A 14,204-nucleotide genomic window follows, 5' to 3' on the forward strand; every position below is an offset into this window, starting at 1 on the left:
GAGGGAGAGGGAGAGGGAGGGAGAGAGAGGGAGAGAGGGAGGGAGAGGGAGGGAGAGAGGGAGGGAGAGCATCTGCCAGACAACACCACCTCCCTCTGGACACTGACGGGAGAAACCCGCTCACACATGAAGCTAGAAAACAAAACTGTACTACAATAACAAAAAGTGCCACTGTTAAAAAATACTGACTTTACATAAAAATGAATTTGTAATGTAGCTTGTTGTTCTGCCTGCAGAGGACAACACTTCAGAGTAACATGTATTGTGCATTAACTTATCAAAATAAACCCTCTACTCCACCTGCTGCTGTAGGTAAACAGGCGAAACCCCATTTGATGCAAAAGCAGTCAGAGATCCACATGTAAAAGAAAATTGTTTTAAATGCAAAAAATAATATGAGCTCATCACATTGCGTGGGAGCAGATACTTTGTTGCATTGCTACAAAATTGATCAAAACCATTCTTTGAAATATATCATGCCTCCAAATAAAAAAGAAACAGTACTTTATATTTAAACAGTGCATTCATACAGTATAATCGGTCGCAAGAGAAGAAGTCAGATTTATTTTTTTCCAATATATTTTATAGTCTCCAGTGCAAGCCACAAACTATGATCATCTCCAAACACTAAACAGTTTTAAATTGTTAATCCATCCACATAAATCCATTATGAAGCAGGCTAAAGATAAGCAGATATTATATAGATTAACAAATAGTTTGACGCTTCAAACACTTTTTGTACACTTTGTTTATCTGAGATTTTTATCCTTAGTCTATGGTATAAAATACTGGAAATTCTGTTATTTTCTAAGATAAAGTGCCTTGGAAAACATATACGTTTACGTGAAACAAGTAGGCCTATTAGTACAAGCCCACATCCTTTTTGCTGTAAGGCAATAAGGCTACACTGGCCCTTAATGGCATGCAACTCAAGTAACTGATGCAGTAAAAGGACTGAGACTCTGTCAGAGGCCAAATGCACTATGCTTCTGCAAGATCGAAGATATAGATCCTTACGCTTCTCAGCTGGTTGTCAACTTCCCAACTGGGATATAAATCTCTATATCTATAAATATTTGAGACACGTTTTGTGTACAGCCATGATGTGCAACATACATGGAGCACATAATATGATATTGTATATGCCTGTAGGATTCTGCATGTGGCTGTTCAGAGCTGAGGTCTTCCAAAATTCTCTGCCGCAAGCTTTACAGCTGTATGGTTTCTTTTTCCGTGGATTCTGAAATAAATGTTTAATAAAGCTGCTGAAGTTATTCCCACAAGGAGGACAAGTCCCTCTCTTTTTCATGTGACTCTGCGTGCATCGGGCATGCATTCCTAAGATGCCACAAAGTGATTCTTGATTTTCGGAGTGACATATGGTGTCCTTAATGAGGTTGGCTTTGTATTGGCAGGATTTCCACAGACAATTTGTGAGGAAATGAGACTGAATGGCTTAGAATTCCATATTTCACATGGGACTTGATGGATGTCCTGTCACTCCCCTCCTTTGTAAATGCCCTCTTTTAACTCCACTCCACGCTAATCTTCAGAATAAAACAGATGAAAGTTGTTGGCTGGCTCTCGCGCATCTTATCCAGGCGCATATTTCACTGGTTTAGTTGATTGATGTCTATTTAGCAGAATCGCATTTTCTAAATTCTGAATTTGGATTGGGATAACTTCTAGCACAGAATACCAGAGCAGTAAACTATCCTGGTTTAAATGTAAAAAGGCGTTCAGGAACGAAAGTGATCCTAAACAAGTGTCTGTAAGAAAAACTCCACTAACCATCTGTCTGTTTATTGGTAGATTTAATGACATTGTTTGTCCATTTCAGCCATTTAAGCCTGGCATGGCTAAACCGGCCTATTACCTGTCTACCAAAAGAAGATGCTCAGTGCAAAACACAGGAAAGAGCACCGATGGAGATTCTGTGAGTGTAGCGGTGGGTTTAATGTATTCGTGTGCTCAATGAGAACCTCCGCAGTGATGCTTTTAATCTGAAATATGCTAACCGGAAGTGTTTGTAATGGAGTCGGAACTGTTCCAACGTGTCTAACGGCGAGTTGTCCCTCGTAAAATACCGCTCATTTTCATCCAACTCATTGTTTGTTTACTATACACAAGTACCTGAGCAACCCGACCAAGCTCACAGCTTCATTCTTCATTCGTACTCGTCTTGTTAAATAACCTCACCTGTCAAAAACGAGTTAGCCCGTTAGCTTGTTTTTAGCTAGCCAGTGGAGAGCACAGGTGGACGAGGTTATGCAGCGCATACAGTTTTAATGTGGACAACATCACGTTACGACGAGGATCATTAATGGCAGCCCGGCAACCCTTCACAGACTCGGATACTGCCGATGAAGCAGTGAGGGCGACCTGTGACGATGCAACCATATGCAAAAGGTAACAGCAGGGAGTGCTGCAGCACAGTATTATTATTTAACCTTACTATTGTATGGCTTTAACTGCTTCACGTTAAGGAGACTTAGATTGAAGAAGCGAAGGAGTTAATGCGCATTAAAGGTAATGCTTCATGATACTATTACGTCATAACTACAGGTAATCAAGCTGCAAAGTGGTAATGTACAGTAATGCCCAATAACTAACGTTAGCACACAGAGCAACATGGGTCTCCCATGTATGGATTAGACCACACCAGCAAAACAGAAAATAGAGCAGAAGACTGCACAGATCTGCAGAGCTGGGTCTTGATCCTTTGTGCTTACTTCTTGTTGGTTAATTCAAAAAATCCTATTCTAGGTTTGCTACCAGTAAAGGCTACTGGAAGGACCCCTATATCCAGTATTTCGTAAGATCTGTAGGGGAGCGGAAGGCACCAGAAATCAACAGAGGTAAGTGATGCAGCCTCTTCTTTCACATGCATTTCTTAAGCCTAGTGAAGGCAGTCATGCAGTACAAGTTATTACATTCATAAACTGCACTACAAGTCACTGGATCGGCAGTGCATGAGATGAATAGTCTGCAGCAAGTCCCTCATTCGCACAACACTGCAGGGTTGAAAGACTGTGTGCAGTGCATAGAGTAAGGACTGTTCATGTGAAGTATCCCATGTTTGTGTTTTATTAGCTTATTTTACCTTCCTCTTATCTCATTTTGACAGGTTACTATGCCCGCGTTCAGGGAGTTAACCATCTCCTTGATGCATTTATACGGAAAGCAGGGTGTGACTGTCAAGTAATCAACCTGGGTGCTGGACTGGACACCACGTTTTGGCGACTTAAGGTTTGCAGCATTGCAGCGACTAAATGTGACTCACCATTGTGATGTGGTTTCTGATGCTGTTTGATTTGACTCGGTGGCATCACGTACACTTAATCATCTTCAAAGTATTATCCAATGCACAGACCTTTACTGTGTGTGTGTGTGTGTGTGTGTGTGTGTGTGTGTGTGTGTGTGTGTGTGTGTGTGTGCGTACACTATAGGATAAAAACCTCATGCCAAGGAAGTTCTTTGAAGTTGACTTTCCAACAGTTGTCGCCAGAAAAATACACAACATCAAGTAAGACAACCGTGCAATTATTATATTTATCATAACTATTAGTGTTATAGTTTATTTTTATACATACATTAACCAAATCAGCCACAAGCTTCCCTGATAGATCTGAAGATCTGGTTATTATGGTTATATATTATGCAATGTGTAACTGCATAAACATGCATTGATGAGGGAAATCAAGTATAGTTAGTATCACTGGTATTGTAAGGAAGTACATTAAGAAGTATAATATATATTTATCATGGCTTTGGTATTGCAATTTGGGGTTGAGCTCTGTAGAGGGAGACACAGCTGCATTTACAGCTGTTGTACAAAAGAATTGAAGGATCAGTCACAGTGTGTTTGTACTGTACGAAATCCTTACATGTATGTATGGATTTATTTTTTGGGGCTGTTATTTACATATATATGTCTATTATATGTAAATAACAGCTACCAGTATTTAGACTAAGCTCTTTATAAGTGTGTGTTTAAGAATAGTTAAGTCAGACACATCTTGTATACGGCAGTATAAGTGCAATATTATCACATTTACTACCATGGAAGCTAAAAAAATATAATAAATGTAAACTATTTTCTTTGACTAGGACAAAACCGCCTCTGTCCAAACCCCTCATCGAAACCCACTCAACAGATTCCTTACTACTAGGTAATGAGCAAAAGTTCCATTCATTACATAACACATCTACAGTGTGTGGTTCAGCTCAGAACATATTCCTGTGCGTCTCTTTAGTATCTTTTCCAACTTCTTCTCTTCGCTCAGATGCCCACAGCCTCGACTCAGACCGGTACTGCATCATCGGGGCGGACCTCAGAGACATCTCCAGTTTGGATGAAAAGCTGAAGAAGTTCCAGCTTAATCCAGAGTATGTGTGGATGTGTTTCACTTTCACTGCCGTATGTGATGCTGCAGATGTTGTGTTTTTACAAACAGTGAGCGACATTTCCTGGATAATCTGCCTTTAGCCGCATTTTGAGACTTTTGCAATCCACTGTAACTGACATGAGTTAGAGAGTATCTGTTTTTATCGGTAGCAGAAGACCAAAGCACATGTCTATTTCATCGTAGTTTGATTGCACAGACATGCTTTCTTGTATGTGTTTTTTTTATTTTTTTATGGCCCCATAAAAACATAACCTACTCATTATTACCTGTTATTTATCTAGGGAAGTTTGACAAAGAGCGATGCTATCTTTTTCAGGAAGCCGCCAGATGTGAATGTGATTTTACGTTCTAGTCTTTTATTGTTTAATATTTGTTTTCTGCCTACCGACACTAAAATTGACGCAAAAATGTAATATTCCTCTGTGAATATGATCGATTTTGTTGTGTAGGTAGTTTTAAGATTATACTCAGCATAACAGTTAGACAAACTTAATGGTTTGATAGGTTGAATTAAAGTTTTATTGTTTTCTACTGGATGAAAAACAGTAAATCATCTTTGCTTTGACACATTTCTGGATCCAGAGAACAGAGTGTGCGAGTGAGTGCTTTCCTGTTATGTTGTTGTGGTAAAGTGTACTTCTGCCACTCGCTCGCAGATTACCTACATTGCTGCTGTCGGAGTGTGTGCTGGTCTACATGACGCCCTCCCAGTCCTCCAATGTAGTTCACTGGGCCGCGGAAACCTTCCACACCGCCATGTTCATCAACTATGAACAGGTAAACAAGACAAATGACTTCATCCAGGTACAGCACAGCAATACACACCTTATGCAAGTGTCTGGCCTAACTTAAGGCTCCAACCTCTCGACATGATCTGTGCGTGCAGGTGAACATGAGCGATCGATTTGGCCAGGTGATGATCGAGAACCTGCAGCGTCGCCAGTGCACCCTGGCAGGAGTGGAGGCCTGTCAGTCTCTGGACTCTCAGGTAGCCTCCAGCACTCGAACTCGATAGTTCACAACCAAGACGTTGTGGCTCTGTGAGGCTAGTAACCTGTCAAGTCCAACATGTATGAATGTTTTTGAGGATCAGCAATGTGTTTGAATGTGCGGTGTCTGCAGAAGGAGCGCTTTCTGAAGACAAGCTGGGAGCATGCTGATGCTCTGGACATGATAACGGTCTACAGTATGCTGCCCCAGGATGACATGGAGAGGTAATGCATGTAGTACTTAGTATTAAATCCAGTTGTCTTAAAAGCTACGGTATTTGTCACGTATACACTGAAAGGGCCGGTGTGTAGGATTTCGGGGGATCAATGAGCAGAAATAGAATATAGTATTCATAACTGTGTTTTCATTATCATCACCTGAAATAGTGTTTTGTTAATGAGCCCTTAATATCTACTTAGGGAGCAGGTCCTTTTCACGGAGTCTGCAAAGATGTTATCGTGTTGCATTATGGGACGTGTAGCATCCAGATTTTTGGAGATTAAACCATAGGAACTATAAGTCAGGGTATCTCAGCCTCTGCGACATGAATGTTGGCTGATTTTAAAGATCACATTCCTGACCCGATGGTGAAATAGTTCTTTTTCTTTCTTACAGAATTGAGAGTCTGGAGTTCCTGGATGAGAGGGAGCTGTTGCAACAACTGCTCCAGCACTACAGTATCTGCTGGGCCACCAAGGACAAACTCAATCTGGGTAACGCGCATGTTATGTTACAGTTCCATGGGAATGAACGGGCATGTTGACCGTAGTTAGGAAATATGACACTATGACGGATCAGTTCCAGGATCATCTGCACCCATTGTGGCGCCATGCTGTCCGTCTTTACTTTGTGTTACTAATATGTGTTGGGCGTTTTATATTTCCACCCATCCTCTCAGTTTGAGTGTGTGGTGTGGTCACGTAAAGGAACAGGTCATCCTCTGTTTCCTCAGGTCTGTCACAGTTGGCGTATTGAGTGTGAAATTGCGCCGCCGTCGGACACACTTTACACGCGTCTGTGCCAAAATCAACAAGAGGAGAAGATGTGCGAAGGGAGATGTTGGGAAAAGAGGAAGCCCATATTCTCCACCTCCCCCCCCCTCCCCCCCCCCCCCCCCCGTCGACGACGAGCTGTTCCGGTGCAAAAACTCCCGGCATCAGCAGAAAGTGATTTGACGAGCGTCCTGTCTTACCCCAATCCACGTCAACGATAAGATCACGATGAGTGCTTTGTAGAGGTTACCAACTGTGAAGTGGAACAAGTTTGTCTTTATTCATTTGCTGACAGACATTTTTGTTTATGCACTTAAACGAAAATATTGTTTCAAAATCTGCTCACCTGTGTTGGATATTGACGAAAGTATGACGTTTTCAGACGTCCTTTTCTGGTGTTTATGTGCCATTTAGATTTAATTTATGAATCAATTGACTCATCTCCTTACAAAACATACATACATGCATGTGAAACTAGTTGCATTGCATCTACTGGTTCATTTACATTTGCCCATAAAATGTTTTTTATTCTTGAGCCTGGTTTTCAAACAGCAAAGAGGACGTGACAGATTAGTCTGTGATGGATTATATTCGATGGATGATGTTCAAGTGCAGTTGAATAAAAATGTCCTTTTGTGTAAGACTGCGTTGCTCTGTTCATTTGTGTACCTTTGTTATGGACTGTATTTATGGACTATTATCAACTTCTTATCTAGTTTATCTGCAGTGGGAGGGACAAGCGGATATCATTATGATAAGCTGTGCGGGTGTTTGTGTGTTCAGTCATACTGTGAGTACTGTTGTGTAAGGATTGTGTTGTAAGCATCCATACCTTTATGGTCACGGATCACACGACTGCTTGTATGTGAAAGGGTTCCCTCGTACTGATGAACACACTTTAAACGTCCAAATGACTTCAGTTTTAATCAGCTTTTAGTTTTCCGGCTCACAACTTTACTGCTTAGGTTGACTCTCACCGCTCTCATCAGTGTTGTGTTTCCAGCAGCAGAAAGCAGCAGATATTAAAAATGTTAAAAGCAGAGTGAACACAGGATCTCTATTCGTCAGGTGGCTAAAATACAACTCTAATTTATTGACTCTGAAAAGGGCCTTCTGCATAATGAGCAGTTTTACTTATGCCACTTTAAGTATACTTTGATGCTGTCCTTCTACTTGATTAATAAAGCAGGACTTTTACGTAAAACAATGTTTTTATACTGTGGTATTACTACTTTTTCTTAAGTAAAGGGTCGTAATACTTCTTCCACCACTGCTAACATGTTCGCCATATCAACTTAGAAGTGAAAGAGACTGCAGGTTTAGTAGGAAAAAACCAAGTTTACACCCTCCTCAGATGTATTAAAATGATTTTATTGATAGAACACGAAAAAGATGTATCACCTCAACAAAACAAGTGCTTCTGTAGTGCTGACAGCCCTCATCCTTATCTCTCAACACCACCATACTAATCATTTTATGAGCTTCTCCTGATTGCCAGCCGTCATGGGAGTATAAACAATTGCAGGAAGGTGGGGCATCCAAGATGGAAAAAAATGGGGACTTGCGTACGTCCTTTATGGATCATCCTGAGAATGGCTAATATACATAAGCGTACATTCATCAGACCACCCAGTGCTGACTGTAGTCCACCAGTGGAACAAGTGGCACAGGGCAGAAAGGTGTTTTATTTGTTCTCGCCAGTATGTCAGGGACAGAAACGAAGACAGAGGTCTTCACAATAACTGAGGCGGGAGAGTCGGCACCTGAGAGAGGCAACATGAACAAGACGAGGTGCATCTTTGAGAAGTACGTGCAGCCCTGCCTGGCCGAGCTGTTTGGGACGAGCCTGTTCGTGTTTGTGGGGTGCGCCTCCGTCGTTGGGAATGTGGAATTGAGTGTCATCCAGCCTGCCGTGGCACATGGACTGGCGCTGGGAGTGCTGATCATGGTGTTAGGGCCAATTAGGTAAGGACTGCTAAATAATTGATTGTGTATGTTTTTGAGGTGACTGAATATTTCTTGTTTTTACAATATCAGAAAGGTCTTAATTCCATCCTAAAAGCAAACAAAAGCCTACTTATTAAAAATGAATTTGTCTTATGTGAGTCAGTAATAGTGGATTTTAAGTTCCAAATAGTTTGATACAACAACGTTTTATGTATATATATATATATATATATATATATATATATATAATCTTATGTAACATTTGTTTATTCCATGTCTGAGGTGACGTTACCAGTATGCACCATTTGAGGGTGAAGATCATTGTGTTTATTGCAGTGGGGGCCACTTTAACCCCGCGGTGTCTCTGAGCGTCTACCTGTGTGGAGGGATGGGGCTTCCTCTGCTGCTGCCTTATGTGCTGGCTCAGATGTGTGGAGGCATGATCGGTGCTGGTTTGACCAAGGTGAGAAAAAAACTGTGAAAGTCCAATTCTGCCAAGACAAAAAATAAAAAAATGATGAAAAAATTTAAATACTCATGATAGTAAAATGTTTGACTTACTATTTCAAAATAATTAGTTAAAATATCAGATAATATAGACCTAGTAATTCAAAATGTTGACATATTATCGAAACATTTTGACGAAATATTTTTTTTAATCATGACTTAGTTACTCAAAATAATGCATTTCAATTTCATGAGTTTCATAAGTACATATTTTTACTTATTTCTTAATTTTTACCATTTTTTTTTTATCCTGGTAACACTTGGTCTTGATTTCCTGGTAGCTGTGTTGGGTTGAAGATAAATAAAAGATGAAAAGAAATGAAAAGAAAACCAGTGAAGATAGATATTTAATTTGATCTCCCGTCAGGCGATGTTCCCCCCAGATGTGTATGCTGCGTCCCTCGGAGGAGCCTTTAACGTAGTCAACAAAGATCTGGGTACAACCACTCTGGCTGAGGCGATGATGAGCCTGTTCCTCACCACGGTGGTGTGCATGGGGGCCGTCAACAGCCAAACCCGATCACCGTGGGTTCCTTTCTGCATCGGCCTCACTGTGACAGCCAACATATTTGCCGGGTAAGAGCCTCAGGGGAAAGTCATCCCCAAACATCACCATTATTCCAGCTATCAGTCTTCCAGATCACAGCAAGACATTTTGAAATACTGAGGACATGATGAATATTTATTTATTGATTTAGTTAGCTGTTTCTGCAAGTTGTATTTCTATGACGCAGTTCTTATTCCTCTGCTCCAATGCTCATAAAGTCAACTAACTAGAAAAAATGCTCTATTTTCCAAGCTGAAATTCTGGCCTAAAAGTTTCTCATTTCAAATATACTGAGTCTGAAAATACTGAATTCACTCTTCAAAAATATGAGTTTTTCAAAATAGAAAGATACGGACTACATCAGTGACTCATACTTTCTGCCACCTTGACCAGAACTCTCCTCCACACGTGTATTTATTGTTATTACTTATCAGCTGGATGTCAAGGTTCATCCTTGGTTTGGGTTATTACCTTGATAAAGGCAGTTTCATGTTTAATCAAATCTATCAACGTAAAACATCCAGGGACGATTTGGATGCAACCCTCTTATTTTGTTTAAATATTCTAATCTGCAAAATAACAAGTCATGGGCAGAATTTTGGTTTTATGGTGCATTAAATAATTATTGCATTACTTCCTTTCTCCGTTGAGGTAACCACTACTTCCAAAAATGAAAAGCATAGTGTTGTGCTGTGTCACCAGCTGAGTTACAGTGTTGGCATGTGCTGGCTGTTGTCTCAGGGGGACGTTGTCTGGAGCCTGTATGAACCCTGCCCGAGCCTTCGGCCCTGCAGTGGCTGCAAACCACTGGAGCCATCACTGGATCTACTGGGTCGGACCCACTTGTGGCGCGCTGGTCACTGTCATCTTCATCAGGTATTTACAGTTGAGAGCACAGTGGTAGTTCTCCACTGTTACTATTTAACAGGCTTTGTAGATGTTTTTTTAAAAGTAAGTATTTATTGGTTGCATGCAGAGGGAACTGTTAAAGGTATCCTTTTACTTTTTTGACCACTAGTGGCGCTGTGGAGCAATGTGTTTACGAGCTGGTTCACATCCTGCCAATGATTTAATGCTATTCCACTGATCGACAGTTGGTGGCGGCAATTCACAACAAACAGCAATGTGCCAACAGAAGCCATGAAGAAGATGCAAACACGGCTGTATACCATGCAGCGTTTGACATACTTCTTTGTGGTTGAGCCAAACATCAGTGGGTGGAGCCAAAGAAGCATAAATGAAAAATACGGAGATGGCTTCTTTTCAATTTATATGCCACACGTGATGCTGAAAGGTCATGCAGTGTACATGTGACTATCGTATGTGGCTTTTTCCTAGTAAGTAAGTGTATAACAGTAGCAACCTCCCTCCTTTTCCACTGGACTTCAGTCTAACCTTACACAGAGACAGAAACTGCGCCCCTGTAACTCCACCCAGTGAGCTTCAGCTTTATGACAGTCTGACCTCTGACCTGCTTGTCTGTTTTCATTCAGTCGAGCTATTTATTTCACTTCTTAACCATGTAAAGATACAGTAATGAGACAGTGGGCCCCTGGGAACAGACGTGTAAAAGACCCCCAGAGTCTGAGAGGTTCAAAGCGATTGTAATCATTTTCTTTGTCTTTGTGGGTGTTTTGCATCTTTTTATGTGCATTTTGCGTCTTGTAGTTGTTTTGATGTGATTCCAGGGGCCTGTGCCCAGTAGAATCGTTCAATAATCCATCCATGTTCTCATCATGATATTAAATCTACTCAGTGCTGATGTAAATGACGAATAATTGACAAAACACTTTTTCTTTTATAGGTTGCTGTTGGGCGACAAGAAGACCCGAATTGTGTTGAAGTGAATGTGTCATTTATCAAAGAGGAGTGAGAGGACGTCCCGACTGACTCGATGACAGTGTTTACCATTTGGATGTTCATACAATACTCAACAATTAGACTGTAATATTGTGATTTGTCAGTAAAAAGTGTGCACATATATTTCCCATTGAACCAGTGATAATTGTTGGCCGCTACTCAATGAAACGTTTTTATTTCAAGATTCAATAAAGTGTTTGATGATGTGATATGATAGCTACTCCTTACTTGGACTTTACATGCTCGGTGACTGCTGGAAGACGTCCAGAGACATTTGATATTCATACAAATGATCACACATTCTGTTATCTATTAACAGTCTTTTTGCACTCATTCGTTTGGATTTAAAGTCCTCAGTGGAAGTACAAATCAGCATTGTACTTAATGTGCAGGTGCAGAAGCAATCACACATAGAAACTGCATAGAACATTTTCGCTTCATTTGAGTAGTGAAGGAAAACGTAATCAAATAATATACCTACAAACTCAACTTCTAAAGGTTCTGTAATATATGAATACTACTAAAAAGTCAGTTTTAAATACAGATGGGTGACAAAGCAAAAGACAATCCAAGCCTCCAGGGGGATGAACAGCAACAATGCAAAAGTAAAATGCAGAACAATTCATCCTTATATGGTGTTGTATGATACATTTTATATTATAAGGTTATTACTGGTGTATTAATGTGCATCCATTTATTGTTGTAGTTGGTTGAGGTGGAGTAAATCTTGACTGTATGTATTGGACGGTTTGCTTTAAAGTTGCTGCCCTAGAATTATGAAAAACTTTATTTTGGAAAGTGTTCAAAAGAAGGGGATTGTTTGAAAATATATATATATTAAAAAATATTGCAGATAAATAGAAACTTTTTCTTATATATGTTGTAATAGACACTATAAGGACTCAATTAGAGACTAAATAGCCACTGCTTAGTGTTTTGATGATGGTAGTGGACCTCTCTAGTGTGCACGAACCAGTGTGCAGTAGTGTGAAGTTTATGGTTCAGCGCTTATAGGCTAATTTGATGTCATCACACTCCCAGAGCATTTTCTCTGAGCATCTAATAATGAGGCTTTGGGTTTACATTAAAGCCTGGTGCGTCTCATACAGAAGCTAAAGGGGTTTCCTGCGTCGGTGTCAGACGTTATTTGACGCCCTGGGATCAAGAACAGGCTGAATTATGATGACTACCATTTATCTGACCCCACTGACTGAGGTCAACCTCGAACAGCTTGTGTATTGTTTTAAACCTTATGCCCTCTTTTTCCAAAGGTGACTATGTGGACTCCTGGATCAACTCACCTGACTCCCTCTGGAGAGGTGTCAAAGGACTTGCTTGGGCGGGGATTGTATTGATTCAATGAATCTTAGAATAGCCCTCAGCTTTGATGTTTTATGACCCGTGATGCAACTCCAGTTCAGTGTGCCAGCCTGCCGGAGATGAACATATATAACCGCAGCGCATTTCAGTTCCCTTGACTTAGTCTGCAGGCTGGGTCAGGGGTAGGTGCTGGAGGCGCAGAGTATTTTGTGACAATCCAACTTGGAGCAGAGGTCTCTTATTAAAAAGGCAGAAATAAAACAAAGCAGCAATGGGAGTTGAGAAAATGGAAATGGAGGACACAGACTCTGCTCTAATGGAGAAGGGCCAGAAGCCACCCGCGCCCAAACCTCCCAACAAATACGAAACTTTCTTCCAGCCCTGCCTGGCCGAGATAGTGGGGACCATGTTCTTCGTTTTCGTCGGCTGCTTGTCCGTCATCGAGAACGTGCCGGCTGCATGGACTGGCTGTGGCGGTGATGGTGGCGGTCATGGATAACATCAGGTAAAGGTGTAAAGTAAAGTAGAGTCAGATGCAGGCGTTTGGAAGAGTCCTATATTTTGAGTGGAATGGGTAGAGGGAAAAAACAGTTTCCCATCTGATCTCTACATTTCTCTGCTGCTTTTTCTTCCTCCAGTGGCTCCCATCTCAACCCTCCCTTCACTATTGCCATCTACCTGTGTGGAGGCATGGATCTGATGATGGTGGGACCCTACCTGGTCAGCCAGCTAATTGGAGGAGTGCTGGGAGCTGGAATGGCCAAGGTCAGTTGAAAGTCTAGCTAAAAGAAAGACTAGCTAATCAAATTGCACGATATTCTAAAAGCATGCTGGTTTGGGCTTTTTCTTTTTTTTGCACACACTTAAGCATATCAAATCCTAGTATTCAAATCCTTAACAATACATTTGATAGATAATGACCCCTACAGACCGCTACTTAAACGCCACAGGGGCCGCATTCGATATCCTCAAGTCAGAGAGCCAGCAGACCGGAGCCATCTTCGGGGAGGTGGCCATGACCTGCTTGATCACCATGGTGGTGCTGCTGGTGGCGGTCAACAGCAAGACGAAAACCCCGCTGGCTCCGTTCCTGGTGGGCTGCACCGTCATCATCAACGTCCTGGCGGGGTGAGATAAAAGGGCGAGGTCCATTATGTGTGTTTATTGAGCACCGTGTTTAAACATTAACGTTCGATCTCAAAGTTACCTCCCTCGGTTGCTATGCTTTCTTGCATGAGTCAGCTTTTCTGATAGTGCTCAGTGGGTGTTATTGTGTTTGCGTTGAGCGCTGGCTGAATTGAAGTTGCTACAGCATGCGACAGTCCTTCTCCGAAGCTGGCGCCCACTCTCCTCCAGGCTAGGTATAGTCACCAGCAGCAGGAAGTGAGGTGGAGGAAGCACAGGGTTTTATACTTTTCTCATTTGTGGTCTGATAAACAGTAAATCCATAAAGATGCCATGTCGTTATTCTTCAAGCTACTCTAGCTGTCATGTTTTGGAAGTGGCCGTGGTTTCATTCTCCTAGCCGCTTGCCAAATATTACAGCTACACTAGCTTGAAGAATAACGACATGGCATCTTTATGGAGTTACTGTTTATCAGACCACAAATGAGAAAAGTATAAAACCCTGTG

At 41.4% G+C, this 14,204-nt stretch overlaps 3 protein-coding genes across 4 annotated transcripts in view; all 3 read left to right on the forward strand.

The window, feature by feature from the left end:
* Positions 1–2,025: 2,025 nt before the first annotated feature.
* Positions 2,026–6,490, forward strand: lcmt1 (leucine carboxyl methyltransferase 1). 2 transcript variants are annotated; one of them, XM_031843559.1, is made up of 11 exons: positions 2,026–2,409; positions 2,767–2,858; positions 3,128–3,249; positions 3,450–3,526; positions 4,111–4,172; positions 4,287–4,389; positions 5,066–5,186; positions 5,296–5,397; positions 5,532–5,623; positions 6,015–6,112; positions 6,352–6,490. In XM_031843559.1, exons 1-11 carry the CDS (start codon positions 2,324–2,326, stop codon positions 6,372–6,374), a joined length of 978 nt encoding a protein of 325 aa, XP_031699419.1. In that variant the 5' UTR covers positions 2,026–2,323; the 3' UTR covers positions 6,375–6,490. The 2 variants fall into 2 exon arrangements, with proteins under 2 accessions (XP_031699419.1, XP_031699418.1); XM_031843558.1 differs by lacking the exon at positions 6,352–6,490 and having other exon boundaries at positions 6,015–6,344.
* A 1,584-nt stretch (positions 6,491–8,074) lies between these two features.
* Positions 8,075–11,239, forward strand: aqp8a.1 (aquaporin 8a, tandem duplicate 1). Its single transcript, XM_031843887.1, has 5 exons — positions 8,075–8,356; positions 8,675–8,801; positions 9,213–9,421; positions 10,134–10,268; positions 11,197–11,239. The coding sequence occupies exons 1-5, from the start codon at positions 8,094–8,096 to the stop codon at positions 11,237–11,239; spliced, it is 777 nt and encodes a 258-aa protein (XP_031699747.1). The 5' UTR covers positions 8,075–8,093.
* Positions 11,240–12,686: 1,447 nt separating this feature from the next.
* Positions 12,687–14,204, forward strand: part of LOC116381325 (aquaporin-8) — a 5,674-nt gene continuing 4,156 nt past the window's right edge. Inside the window, 4 exon segments of the mRNA XM_075447355.1 lie at positions 12,687–13,025; positions 13,027–13,077; positions 13,211–13,337; positions 13,486–13,700. Of these exon segments, the coding sequence (XP_075303470.1) occupies positions 12,844–13,025; positions 13,027–13,077; positions 13,211–13,337; positions 13,486–13,700 (575 nt within the window). The 5' untranslated portion in view covers positions 12,687–12,843.

Source organism: Anarrhichthys ocellatus, unplaced genomic scaffold (assembly GCF_004355925.1).
Source record: "Anarrhichthys ocellatus isolate YVR2014 unplaced genomic scaffold, GSC_Weel_1.0 scaffold4, whole genome shotgun sequence".
NCBI lineage: Eukaryota > Metazoa > Chordata > Actinopteri > Perciformes > Anarhichadidae > Anarrhichthys > Anarrhichthys ocellatus.

Bases quoted from the DNA above. Each gene is read 5' to 3' on its own strand.
- lcmt1 (XM_031843558.1), top strand. From the start codon at position 2,324: ATGGCAGCCCGGCAACCCTTCACAGACTCGGATACTGCCGATGAAGCA. The intron at 2,859-3,127 runs GTAAGTGATGCA...TCATTTTGACAG, and splicing joins GGCACCAGAAATCAACAGAG to GTTACTATGCCCGCGTTCAG. The intron at 5,624-6,014 runs GTAATGCATGTA...TCTTTCTTACAG, and splicing joins CCCCAGGATGACATGGAGAG to AATTGAGAGTCTGGAGTTCC.
- aqp8a.1 (XM_031843887.1), top strand. From the start codon at position 8,094: ATGTCAGGGACAGAAACGAAGACAGAGGTCTTCACAATAACTGAGGCG. The intron at 8,802-9,212 runs GTGAGAAAAAAA...ATCTCCCGTCAG, and splicing joins TCGGTGCTGGTTTGACCAAG to GCGATGTTCCCCCCAGATGT. The intron at 10,269-11,196 runs GTATTTACAGTT...TTTCTTTTATAG, and splicing joins GTCACTGTCATCTTCATCAG to GTTGCTGTTGGGCGACAAGA.